We start from the raw sequence: 14,383 nt of genomic DNA, 5'->3' as shown, positions 1-14,383 counted from the left end.
CTATGGGACAAAACCCGATCCTGCCCCTCCCTCTTCTGTCTAAGGCCCATTCCCAAACCGCCCCTACACCCTACCCCCTCCGTTTGCGCGTTCGCGCGGAGGGTCCGCCATATTAAGTGCTGTTCCAAACCAACGAGTGTGGAGCGGTGTGGGCTATCAAGCCCTCAAACAGCGAGTCTGCAGCGATGTTGACCAGGGGCGGCGCCAGGGGGGAGCTAGGGGGTGTTGAAGCACCCCCCAGGATTGCCAAAGCACCCCCTAAGCACCCCCAAGAAATATGTTTTTTTTTTTTTTTCCGAAAATTATTATTATTATTTTTATTAAATTAAATTAGAAAAATTATTGATTACATCAATGCAAATGTGAAACAAACACATTTTTGACCAAAAACATAAAGCCAACACAGGTGATATGATTAGGCCAATGGCCAGCACCCATTCGATTTTTGACCTACCCATAGGCTAAATTACTTTGTGACACTTGAATGACTTCCTGTTAGCTCGAGCGCCAAATTATTTGCTAACAGCAAAGTTAAAAAATTATCGTTTTTTACTCCTTAAACGTCCACGTGTGGACACTCAATCAAAACCACCTGAAAGCGAGAGGGATTCTGCACATAATAGCATAGCCTCGTGAGTACAAGTAGCTTACTTTGGGTCTCTGTGTTTCATTCAAGCTCTGCTCTGTGTGTGTGTGGCACGAGCCATTTTGTGTGCGTGCGCACCGGTGGGTATCTACTGGAGATCGTTGTGGTTAGCATCTGGTGCTAGCTAGCCAAGCTAACGGGTATAAGGAGCTTTTTCAACAACATGGTGGAGGGAGAACTCTCTCCTGTCAGCCGGAGAGTCTCAGATAACCTCAGCTCAGGTGAAGTAAAGGACTCTCAGTGTTTAGATAGTGATTTGTAAAATCTCTATAAAGAAATAGAAAATCTGTTCTTTTGGAGAAGAAAATAAGGCCAACTAACTAAACAAATTGTGAACAAAACTAACATTGCTTTTTATTTAAATTAAATACATAATATTTCACATCAAAAGAAACAACAATGTTTTAACAAATCGTATTAAATAATCTGATGACAGAACTGTGAACAGAATAGCTGAAACTTTAACAAAATAAATAACTCAGTTACCTCTAATCATTAACCCATGTTTGTATAATGTAGTTAACTCGGTGTGTTGCTGCTAGCATACAGAACACCTGACGTGAAAACGTTACTCGTGGATGGGGCTACTAAGAAAGTCCAACCCGGTGCATTCCTCCGTCTGGATGTGGAGCACTTTTGCTAAATGTTTAGACACATTGCTCGTGTTACCGCCCTTAAATGCTAAACTCTTATTCCACTTTTGGTAACGAGTATTGTCCCCATCGACACGGCTATAGTTTAACCACACCTCGGAGCCCGTTCTCTCCGTCATCTCCTCCGTGTGTGTGTGTTGCTGCATGTAGCAGCTGCGTGTGTGTAAACTGCCCCGCCCCCTCGCACACAGACGGGGATAGATCTCTTAAACGGAGTTGGCGACACTTAAACTGCAATGTAATGTTTGTGTAGCAATAATACATACAACATATATCAGGGGCACAGGTTGTTTATCCTTGACAGTCGCACAGTGGGCACACACTGAGTGTTTTCATATTCAGCAAATGTGTACACGCTAAACTGCAGACCTCAAGAAGAAATAATACTTTCATTCACTCACGGCAAAAGTTAATTTACTTACTATGAAAACTCACGGTAAAAAAATGCACTCCCTATTCCATTGTCATGAAGGTGGAATCTAACTATATCCAGAATAAGTTTTATTGGATCCAGGCTAGAAACATGTTTATTTCTGCTGTAAAGTTGGGCATTTTAACATGGGGGTCTATGGGAATTGCTCCTTTTTGCATCCATCCCCTGTCGGCCACTAGATGAACTGCAGTTTGTGGCACTTCCTTCTGGGCTTCCCGGTTCTGCGCTATGAAGCGCTGATTGGCTGTGGGTGGGCCAGACGTGCATGTGGGTGGGCCCAGGCCCACCCGGGCCCACCCACAGCTACGCCGCTGGTGTTTAGTCTAAGGTAAATGTGTGCATTTTATTATAAAGTTGTGTATATTTACAGACTGTTGCAAAAACTAAGAAGCTTATAAACATCAGGTTTAAAACTAAAAGAGCTTTACAAAAAAGTAACACAATGAAAGATGTTTGGAGTTTTATTTGAGTTATCAATTTACATTTTTTGTCAAAGAGATGCTGATTTGAAACCGTTGTTACATACAGTTACGGCATTTCCTGTGTCTGCCGGAGAGAGGGGAGGCCGTCCCAAAGCTTGCTGCTGTATGTACTCCCTCCATCTGACAGGAGGGAGCCTCGTTGAGCTGCGAGTGTGGCTACAGACGGAGTTCACTCCATCACGGAGGGGTAGGGTTGAGGGAGTGGTTTGGGATTGGGCCTTAATGTGTGTGGCAAAAAAATAATGACCATAGGAGCATAGTGCTGCCATCCCCACCATACATCATCTCACATAATTCAGAGCTGATTGGCTGTAAGTACGTGTGCCGCGAAAAGTGTGGTGTGTGTGAAGAGGAGACGAGAGAGCTGCAGTGACGCGTCCTAAAACCCAGAAGTAAGCTGCGCATGGCTTCCCTCCACAAAAAAGCAATGAGATTTCTCCATAGGATTTTAGAAAATAGCTCCAAATAAGATCTGTAGATAAATGCACGTTTTCTTCAGCCGGATAATATCCACATGTCTACCCTACTTTTATAATTTTCGAATGATAAATCTATTGATTAGATTAGATTTATGATAGACTTTTGAAACTACAAGAACATAAGAAGGAGGACTTTTACAAAAAAGTAAAGATTTTTGTCCAGAAGGATAGGCAAATGGACTTAATCTTCAAGTCAAGGTAAGACTGCAATTTTATTGAAAATGGGATCTTACTAAGAGAGAACAATTCAATATTTAAATGACACGGTGGCGACAATACCTATTGACGCAGCAACCACTGTAAGTAATATTCTTGTTTAATTAGACTTCTCTATTTCATTTATTCTACTCTGTATAATTGTTCTGTAGTTATTGTAGCTAAATCGGCGGTTTTGAGAGATTTTAAATCTCAGATCTGATCACGTGAACCTGCTACACACAGAGCTCAGTAGGCTATCAAGCGTGCATTAAAATAGACAGGGCCTCTCAGCTGATTGCGTGAAATGTACAACAGCGTGAAGTGGTCATCTTCCAGCTAAAAAAGCATTCAAATAGCGGATTCAAAAACTGAAGAAGTCAGTGTGCATCTTGACCCGGTGGCGACAATACCTATTGACGCAGCAACCACTGTAAGTAATATTCTTGTTTAATTAGACTTCTCTATTTCATTTATTCTACTCTGTATAATTGTTCTGTAGTTATTGTAACTAAATCGGCGCTTTTGAGAGATTTTAAATCTCAGATCTGATCACGTGAACCTGTTACACAGGGCTCAGTAGGCTATCAAGCGTGCATTAAAATAGGCAGGGCCTCTCAGCTGTCGCCCATCAGCTGTAGAGAGTTAACTAATTAGAGGGGCGTGGCACCACAGCTGTGTGAACTCAGCAATCAGGCGTCCATTTAGGTAGCTCTTTCCTTGAGCGTCAGCTTCAGCGTCAGACAGACAAAGAAATTGGAGTCCTGCGGGAGTCAAAGACTGACAAAGACATTGGAGTCCTGCGGGAGTCACGAGGGTGGCAAAGAGGAGGCAAATCCTACTCTGATTGAGCTAAGTATTGCTGGTGTCTTATTTTTCTTTTCTTTAGCTTTCTAGCCCCTCATGCTATAATCATGTGTATTTTCTCCATTCCTGTTCATGTGTCTTCTCGCAATTATCACTAGCCCCGTGTATCTCCTAATCGCTATAACCGGCCTGCTCTCGTCTATCCCACGTGCTCCACTGACATCCAACATCTAGTTTCAGGCAGCCTGTGCAACTGCCAGTCAGCTGTTCCTAAGGCTGACTTCATCTCTGGCTACGCCTCCCTGCAGACCCTGGATTTCCTTGCTCTCACTGAGACCTGGATTACTCCATTCAACACATCCACCCCAGCAGCTCTCTCTGCAGCATATTCCTTCTCCCATACACCCAGACCCACTGGCAGAGGAGGTGGCACTGGTCTCCTGTTCTCTCCCAAATGGAGCTTTTCCCTCTTCAAGCTACCTAACTTCACTCCTTCCACCTTTGAATTCCATGCCGTCACAGTAACCCATCCTATACAATTAACCATTGTTGTTCTCTACGGTCCACCAGGCGCCTTGGGGGACTTCTTGGAGGAATTGGATAATCTCCTATCACACATCCCTGAATCTGGCCCTCCCGCTGTACTTCTCGGAGACTTCAACCTCCAAACGGGGAAGATAGACAAACTAACATCTCTGTTAACCGCCTTTGCTTTCTCACTGTCTCCGTCCCCACCAACTCATAAAGCTGGCAATGTCCTTGATCTCATATTCTCAAGGAACTGCGCTACTTCTAACCTCTCTGTAAACCCGCTCCATACATCCGATAACTTCTTCATTTCCTTCTCTCTACCCCTTTCCAAACATAACAAACTCATTTCTTCTCATCCTGCACCTGTCCGCCGTACCCTCCGTTCCCTCTCCCCCTCTACCTTTGCCTCATCGGTGCTCTCAGCCCTCCCTTCCTCTGACTCGTTCCAACTCCTGCCTCCAAACTCTGCTGCAGAAACTCTCCTCTCTACTCTCTCATCCTCTCTGGACTCTCTCTGTCCTCTCACATCTCGGCAGGCTCGTCAGTCCTCCTGCTCCCTGGCTAAATGACGCCCTGCGTGCTAATAGAACCGTCCTTCGGGCAGCAGAGTGGAAACGGTGGAAATCCAAACACCGCGACGACCTCCTAACCTATCAGGCTCTCCTCTCCTCTTTCTCTGCTTCGATCTCTCAGGCAAAAAGCACTTTCTTTCAAGATAAGATCCAATCTTCCTATTCCAATCCTAAAAAACTATTTTCCATCTTCTCCACCTCTTGGACCCTCCCAAAGCCCCTCCCCCCTCCTCACTTCTGTCAAGCGACTTTGTTAACCACTTTGAAAAAAGGTTGATGATATTCGCTCTTCTTTTTCTGACTCACCTTTACTCACCGATGGGTCACCAGACCCTCCTTCCACCCGCACACTAGCCTCCTTTTCCCCTCTCTCGCCAAGTGAGGTTCTTACCCTCATTTCTTCTGCCCGCCCTACCACCTGTCCTCTGGACCCTATCCCTTCAAACCTCCTTCAGACTATCGCTCCTGATATTCTACCGTTTCTCACCCATTTCATCAACACTTCTCTAACTTCTGGTCACTTTCCAAACAGTCTCAAGGAGGCAAGAGTAAACCCTCTCCTAAAGAAACCCACTCTCAACCCGTCTGACGTTATAAACTACAGGCCTGTCTCCCTCCTCCCGTTCCTGTCTAAAACACTTGAACGCGCTGTCTTTAAACAACTCTCCGGTTATCTCCATCAGAACAACCTTCTGGATCCGCACCAGTCTGGTTTCAAGGCAGGTCACTCCACAGAAACTGCCCTCATTGCTGTCACTGAGGAACTGCACACTGCTAAAGCAGCCCCCCTCTCCTCTGTCATCATCCTGTTGGACCTGTCTGCTGCATTCGACACGGTGAACCATCAGATCCTCCTTCGCACTCTCCAAGAACTTGGAGTTTCAGGCTCTGCACTTTCCCTCCTCACCTCATACCTCAAAGACCGTACCTACAGGGTAACTTGGAGAGGGTCAGAGTCCGACCCTTGTCAATTAACTACAGGGGTCCCTCAGGGCTCTGTTCTTGGTCCCTTCCTCTTCTCCCTGTACACAAACTCGCTCAGATCTGTCATTAGCCCGCATGGTTTTTCATACCACTGCTACGCTGACGACACCCAATTAATTCTGTCCTTTCCCCGCTCAGAGACCCAGGTCGTCGCACGCATCTCTGCTTGTCTAGCTGACATCTCTCAGTGGATGTCCGCTCATCATCTCAAGCTCAACCTTGACAAAACTGAAGTGCTTTTCCTTCCGGGAAAAGATTGTCCCACTCTTGACCTAACAATCAACATTGACACCTCTGTTGTTTCCCCGACCCAGACTGCAAGGAATCTGGGTGTGATCCTAGATAACAACCTGTCCTTCACTGCAAACATCGCTGCTACAACCCGCTGCTGCAGATACACGCTTTACAACATCAGGAAGATACGCCCCCAGCTGACCCAGAAAGCGACGCAGCTTCTGGTCCAGGCTTTCGTCACCTCACGCCTAGACTACTGCAACTCCCTCCTGGCTGGTCTACCTGCATGTGCCATCCGACCTCTGCAGCTCATCCAGAATGCAGCGGCTCGTCTGGTCTTCAACCTTCCTACATTTTCCCACACCACGCTGCTCCTCCGCTCCCTTCATTGGCTTCCGGTAACTGCTAGAATTCACTTCAAGACACTGGTACTTGCGTACCATGCTGCGAATGGATCTGGCCCCCTACACCCCAGCGCGTGCTCTACGCTCTGCATCAGCCAAACGACTCGCTGCACCCTCGCTGCGAGGGGGACCCAAGTTCCCATCAGCAAAAACACGTGGGTTTGCTATCCTGGCTCCAAAATGGTGGAATGAGCTCCCCATTGACATCAGGATGGCAGAAAGCTTACACACCTTCCGGCACAGACTGAAAACTCATCTCTTTCGACTCCACCTCGAGCGATAGAATTACTAACAAAGAACTGCTAACAGAGCACTTATATACTAATAAAGGACTGGCTTATCTATAGCCAGTTGAGTAGCACTTGAAATACTTGGCTCTATGAAACCTGATGTTCTTATATGATTCTGTTTTCTTCAAGGTTGTGTCTTCCTGGTCGAATGTACTTATTGTAAGTCGCTTTGGATAAAAGCGTCAGCTAAATGCAATGTAATGTAATACAATTTTTTGGGTATCCTTCTGTTGAACTGTCTGTTTAAAATTAATTGAAGCATCAGACAAAAAAAGCTTTTGAAAATAATATTTTGATTTAGGTCAAAATATAATAATTGTAAACCTGAAGAGTCAGTGCCAGTGCCTCACCAGCCATGAAACGCACTGCAGAAGCTTATAGACATCTAAGTTTTTTGTGCCCCACCACTTTTGTACATATAAACACACCACTGGCCCCATCATGAAAAATGATGTTAAAGTAAGCAAAATAAAGTCGGCTAAATTGCACAGACAGCAGTTAGTAAGATTGATTTCAGGAGCCACTTGTCTGGAAATACCATAAATACCGAAGACTAGAAACGGTTTTGAAAACTTTTGTCACGTAGTGATCGTCTTCTCGATAGAACATCTTTGATAATGTCTTCTGGCCAATCAGAATCACAATAACGGCGTAGTGTTGTTGCAGGAAGTCCCGACGGAGAATACTTTTACTGTAGTACATCTCTATACATCGATACAACATTACGTAATGAAAAAGACCCCACGGTTTGATGATTGATAGGTGTGTGGGCTGTCTTTAATTTTGACACACAGAACAATGGGGACTATCCACCCTTATCCACAATGTAAAGTAATTCACACAGCCTCTTCCCTCTTCTCTCTGTGAGGATTAGCAGGTTCAGCTTTCAGAACAAAGTAACAAAAAACTAAAATGGCATTCATTTTTTTTAAATATGTCGTGTAGTAATAGATGTATTTATTTTTCTTCTCAAGAGAGTACCAGAATGTGTATTTTATGTTAGTATTTCAAAAAATCTCCTGGGAGAGAATCCCCCAGACCCCACTGCAGGGGTTAGGTTTTTCATTAGGATACGAGAGGGGGATGAGTGGAAGACCGGTTTTAACACTCCCAGTGGTCACTACGAGTACCTAGTCATGCCATTTGGATTATGCAATGCTCCGGCAGTTTTTAAGTCATTTGTCAACGATGTGCTGAGGGATTATCTCAACAAGTTTGTATTCGTTTATCTCGATGACATCTTGATCTTCTCACCCGATGAGGAGACCCTCACCCATCATGTCCGCCAGGTACTGCAAAGCCTGATGGAGAATCAACTCTACTGCAAGGCTGAAAAGTGTGAGTTTCACGTCAAGATCGTCTCCTTCCTGGGGTACATCATCTCGGCCAACCAAATCCAGATGGATCCAGAGAAGTGCAGTGGCCAATTGGCCATCTCCCACCAACAGGAAAAAGGTGCAACAATTTTAGGCTTTGCAAACTTCTACAGGAGGTTTATAAGAAACTTTAGTGGCATTGCAGCACCTTTACATGCTTTAACCTCTCCCCATGTCATGTTCAAGTGGAATATACAGGCGGATGAAGCTTTCCAGAAGCTCAAGAAACTGTTCACGACTGCCCCAATCCTCACAGTGGCCGACCCACGGAGACAATTTATCGTGGAGGTGGATGCCTCCAACGATGGCATTGGGGCGGTGCTGTCCCAAAGATCTGTCCAGGACAACAAGCTACACCCATGTGCGTTCCTTTCACGTAAGTTGACAACTGCAGAAAGGAACTATGATGTGGGGAATAAGGAGCTTTTAGCAGTTAAAACAGCTTTGGAGGAATGGCGTCATTGGTTGGAGGGGGCTGAGCAACCATTTCTAGTTTGGACTGACCATAACAACCTGGAATACATTAAGAACTCCAAAAGACTGAACTCACGCCAGGCTAGATGGTCATTGTTTTTTAATCGGTTTCATTTTGTATTGTCATACAGACCAGGCACACAGAATGTTAAACCTGATTGTCACGTTTGTACGATCCTGAACCTGTTGCCAAAGAGCCCGAGAGCATCCTTCCACCTAACCGTGTGGTTGGAGCAGTTTCATTGCCAATAGAATCAGTGGTGAAGCAGGCAAATGGTGAGACCACGGACCCAGGGGTTGCCCACGAAATAGGTTGTTTGTCCCTGTTTCCGTTCGATCACAGGTAATACACTGGGCTCACACGTCTATGCTCACCTGTCATCCTGGAGTTAAACGCACAACCTTCATGATCAAGCAACGTTTCTGGTGGCAGGCTATGAGGAAGCAGGTGGCAGAATATGTTGCGGCCTGCACTGTCTGTGCCAGGAACAAGACCTCCACTGAAGCACAGATGGGGTTGCTGCAGCCACTTCCTGTTCCTCATCGGCCATGGTCCCACATCTCGATGGACTTTGTCACTGGACTACCGATATCAGAAGGTAAAAGATTTAGTACACTGGCACATTTTATTGCACTATCCAAGCTTCCCTCTGCCAAGGAAACGGCACAGGTCATGTTACGTCATGTCTTTCGCATTCATGGTTTTCCCAGGGACATTGTTTCAGACCGGGGCCCACAGTTCATTTCCCGTTTCTGGAAGGAGTTCTGCCATCTCCTTGGAGCCACCGTGAGTCTTTCCTCAGGATATCACCCCCAGTCGAATGGCCAGTCAGAGCGCATTAACCAGGAGCTAGAGACCTGTTTGCGCTGCCTGGTCTCCCAGAACCAGGCATCCTGGAGCAAGCACTTGATGTGGGTGGAGTACGCCAAGAACACGCTGCCCACTTCCGCAACAGGACTCACACCGTTCCAGTGTGTGCACGGCTACCAACCACCTCTGTTTCCTGCCAATGAGGCCGAGGTCACGGTCCCATCAGCTCACGCTATGGTCCGTCGGTTCCGCCGGATCTGGGCCGGTGCTCGTCGGGCTCTCTTGCGCAGTGCCAGCCGGATGAAGGAGGTGGTGGATCGACGCCGGAGACCTGCTCCACCGTATCGGGCTGGACAAAGAGTTTGGTTAGCTACCAAGAACTTACCCCTCCACGTCATGTCGAGAAAGCTAGCGCCAAGGTTTGTTGGTCCATTCCCGATATCGAAGATCATAAACCCGGTGTCTGTGCAGTTACGTCTACCCAGGTCATTAAAGGTCCATCCAACGTTTCATGTCGGCAAGATCAAGCCGGTCAGGGAGAGCTCATTGGTACCCACCTCTAAACCCCCTCCACCCCCCCAGATGGTAGAAGGAGGCCCCGTCTACGCTGTAAAGAGACTGCTGGCAGTTCGTAAGCGAGGGCGAGGAAGACAGTTCCTTGTGGACTGGGATGGGTACGGTCTAGAAGAGAGAACATGGATCCCAGCGAGTTTCATTGTTGATCCGGCCATGATTAAATATTTTGATCGGGATCACCCAGAAGTTCCTGGGACGTCAGGAGCCGTCCCTAGAGGGGGGGGTACTGTAACATCCCGTCATGTCTGCTAAATTGTTCATGTCATGTTAATCAGGTTCATGTTATTGTTTCACGTTTAGTTCATAGCCCAGGTTAGATTTATGTTTAGTCAAGTCTTTTTGTTCACCTGTGTTATGTCCCCACTAAGGTCTAGGGGACCTGGAGACAATAACGTACAACCAATAATTATGAGAGAGTCAGAGTAAAGGTTGACAAAAGGTTTATTCCTTGTAACCTATCATATCATACAATTAAACAGAAACACTCTGTTTGTGAGGAGGAGGAGGAGTCAAAGGATTGTGCCAAACAAAAGAAACAAGCATAACAAAACCAGGCCTATCTCTACAACTATCCTTTGAAACCAAACTCAAACAAAAACCCTCACTAACTAACTACAAAGAATTTGACAAAACAATATACAGGGGTGGCAACAATCCGCTTACCTAGTGTGTCTAAACAATAGTTAGCTCGGTGGTGAGAAATGTACAGGGTACCCCAGACTTACCTAACTCCTCCACCTCTCAACACACACATTAACAAAGTTCAGATTATTCAAATGGATTTAGTTGCTAAACACAGCCGTGTTCCTTCCTCAGCAACAGGCCCAGAGTGAGAGAGAGAAGACTTCCTGGGTGCCTCCTTTATGGTCGGCCCTGGTTGCTGATAGGCCAGCTGAGGGTGAGAAGATCCAATCAGCCATCAGACTCAGGTGCACAGGCAGATACCGATCAGCTGCTGATTAACTGTGCAGAAGACAGGGAGAAGAGAGAAACACAGGAGGGAAAGAAAACCACACATGTACAGCCTGCCTGGCACGTAACACCCCCACACATATAAATCCAAACAGTATGTTTGGCCCTTACAATGAACATTCTATTTACATAGCACGAGCTAGTGCATCGGCAATAACATTATCGGACCCCTTTTTATAACCTCTCTCTTAACTGGGTTAACTCTGTACACACGCTGTTTGATGGGCGAGGGGTTGGTCAAAACCATATCATGAGCTAGGACAGAAGTTTGTGAGGGAGTGTCATTAAAAAGACATGCAAAGTCAAATATCAGTTTCTGTATATCACTTCCTTGGATATCAGGAAGATGAGACAAGTAATTGGGCAAATCAGCTAATACCTCAGTATTGCTTAGTCTTGCCCCCTGTGGTGTTGCACTGCGCATCACCAACTCATCCTCATCCTCATTTGAGCTCACCTTTGAAACTGAAGCCATAGGAGAGACGGTTGTCTCCACCTGGTGAGCTTTAGAAGACTCACTTTGGTCTTCCCTGGTGCAGTACTTCTTTAGCATGTTGATATGACACACTCTGGTAGGACGTCTGCGGTCAGGTGTTTGAATGACGTAGTTTGTTTCACCGAGCTTCTTATCTACAACATAAGGACCAGCAAATTTAGTAGACAGAGCAGAGCCAGGTACAGGCAATAGAACCAACACCTTGTCACCTGGCTGAAACAAGCGTGCTACCGCCTTCTGGTCGTAGCGTTTCTTCATGTTCCCCTGGGTAGAGGTCAAAGCTTCCCTAGCCAAGGAGCAAGCACGATTTAGACGATCCTTAAGTTTGGCGACATACTCCGGGATACTGCAAACTGTTTTCGTGGGCATGATCAAATGCTCTTTAAGAACCCTTAAAGGACCTCTGACCTCATGTCCAAACACTAGCTCAGCAGGACTAAAACCTAGAGACTCCTGAACAGCTTCACGGGCAGCAAATAACACTAAAGGAACACCGTCATCCCAATCTTTATGAGACTCATGGCAATGTTTTCTTAACATGCATTTCATAGTCTGGTGAAACCTCTCTAATGCCCCCTGACTTTCAGGATGATATGGGCTGGATGTCACATGCTTGATACCTAAGGTGTCAAGTACCCGGGCAAACACTTTAGACATGAAGTTGGTACCTTGGTCTGTTTGAACTACCTTCGGTAGACCAAACATGGAGAAAAACTTCAGAAGTGCCTTGGTGATGACCGGGGCAGTAATTTTCCGTAGTGGGATGGCTTCTGGGAACCTAGTGGAAGCACACATGACAGTTAAGAGAAACTGGTTTCCAGTTTTAGGTAAGGGTCCCACACAATCCACAATCACCCTTTCAAATGGCTCTCCCATTACCGGAATAGGAATGAGAGGAGCAGGGTGAATCACCTGATTCGGTTTACCAACAACTTGGCACACATGACATGTTCGACAATAAAGAACTACATCAGACTTAAGTCCTGGCCAAAAGAAGTGTTTTAAAACTCTTTGATATGTTTTTGTTACCCCCATGTGACCTGACCATGGATGATCATGAGCCAAGGACATCACCTGAGAACGATAGGTTGTTGGCACGACAACTTGATAAATTGCTAAGGAGTCTGACTCCTCACAGGCATCACTAATCCAGCGACGCATTAATAGGTGATCTTCCATAATGTAGGCCATCTTCTTTGACTTGGCCTCTTCCTGACTGATAACAGAAGAGAGACATTTAGAAAGTGTTTCATCACTTAACTGGGCTGCCATGAATTCTTCCCGAGTGGCAGGCAGTTGTACAAGCTCTGAGCTGTTACTGGGTGATCCAGCACCAGCAGACCGGGCCTCCTCTGGCAGTCGGTCCGACACTGTCATGTCTTCAAGAAACTGCCCTGTAGCAAGAAAAGAATCAGACAAGTCCTCTCCGTATTTCTTTGACTGTGCCCTTGTAACAACACAAGCAGGAAAGATTTCGGGAGGTACTTCAGCTGATTTCTCTGCGTCTAAACTTAGATCAGGAGAATCAATGACCTCAGGTACTGGCTTAACTTTGCCCCCAGCCAAGTCATTACTGAGGATGAAATCAACACCTTTGATGGGCAAGGCAGGGAGGACAGCTACTTTAAAGAATCCTTTGACAAGAGATGAGTGAATATAAACATTGTGCAAAGGAGCCGCAACTAGTGTCATGCCTACCCCTTGAACAACAGCACTTGATCCACATGATGATCTGGAGGTTAAAGGTAAGATGCCTTCCCTAATAATGGACTGAGAACCTCCTGTGTCCCTAAGTACCTGTACTGGCAGCTGGTCTTTAGGATCCCCTGTTAAAGAAACAAAGCCCTTGGAAATAAAGGGTTTGAAACAGGGATCAGGTACATCATCTTCCTGGGACATTTCTATGTCTGATAGGGAAACTCCTTTAATGAGTCCCATGCCTTTTGGCGTTTGAAAGCGTTGCGAAAATTGTTGTTTACGCTTTAAGAAATGACACCCTGAAATAAGGTGTCCTGTTTTATGGCAGTAGTTACACTCACGGGGCCCCCGTGGAGGTGATGGTGGTCCTCTAGACCTTTCAAAAGTTGTTGGGCCAAGATCAGGTCTTCCGGTTAGTGATATTGAAGCACTATCTGGGCGCAAGGGTGAAGAAAACAGTCTTGTGAGTGAGCATAAATTCATCTGCTAAAACAGCTGCCTTAGCCAGTGAAGTAACCTTCTGTTCATTTAAGAATATCACCATCCTTTCAGGCAAAGAATTCTTAAAATCTTCCAAGAGAAGTAACTGACGAAGACTCTCAAAATGATCCTTCACTTCATTAGCCGCACACCATTTATCAAAGAGAATGCCCTTCTCTCGCGCAAACTCAACAAATGTCTGCGTAGCAGACTTTTTATGGTTTCTGAACTTTTGTCTGTAGGCCTCCGGCACAAGCTCATAAGCACGCAATATCGACTCTTTAAGCACTTCGTACTGCAAGCTTTCTTCCAAAGAAAGTGAAGATACCACTTCCTGAGCCTTACCTACTAATTTGCACTGAAGTAGGATTGGCCACATGTCTTTAGGCCAGACCAGTGCGGTAGCAATTCTCTCAAAAGCACAAAAATATGAGTCAACCTCTGACTCTCTAAAAGTTGGCACTAAAGCAATATTTTTACTAACATCAAAACTCTTTGTATGAGAGACTGTATGTGAAGGTCTTGACCTCTCAAATGTCTGCTCTGAAGAGATTCTCAGGGCATCAACTTCAAGCCGCTTTAACGTGATTTCTTTCTCAGCTTCTATCTCTAACTTGCGAATCTGCAGCCTGTGTTCATAGTCCGCTCTACGCTCCTTTTCCTGGCCCTCCATCTGAAGACGGACAAGACGAACTTTTAGTTTGGCATCACTACTTGCACCTAAGCTACCCGGAGAGAAAGCCTCAAACCTAGGAAGCGTTGCAGGAGGAGCTTGAGGACTAAACTTGTC

The 14,383-nt window shown here is 45.8% G+C and overlaps 1 protein-coding gene across 1 annotated transcript; it reads right to left on the bottom strand.

The window, feature by feature from the left end:
* Window positions 1–10,370: 10,370 nt before the first annotated feature.
* LOC117460658 (uncharacterized) lies at window positions 10,371–13,728 on the bottom strand. Its single transcript, XM_071206153.1, has 2 exons — window positions 12,677–13,728; window positions 10,371–12,193 (listed from the first exon to the last, which is right to left on the bottom strand). The coding sequence occupies exons 1-2, from the start codon at window positions 13,594–13,596 to the stop codon at window positions 11,059–11,061; spliced, it is 2,055 nt and encodes a 684-aa protein (XP_071062254.1). The 5' UTR covers window positions 13,597–13,728; the 3' UTR covers window positions 10,371–11,058.
* Window positions 13,729–14,383: the final 655 nt, after the last annotated feature.

The sequence above is a fragment of the Pseudochaenichthys georgianus genome, chromosome 16 (genome assembly GCF_902827115.2).
Source record: "Pseudochaenichthys georgianus chromosome 16, fPseGeo1.2, whole genome shotgun sequence".
Lineage (NCBI taxonomy): Eukaryota > Metazoa > Chordata > Actinopteri > Perciformes > Channichthyidae > Pseudochaenichthys > Pseudochaenichthys georgianus.
The sequence above is the reverse complement of the archived record's forward strand: the minus strand, read 5'-3'. Positions and strand labels throughout refer to the sequence as shown.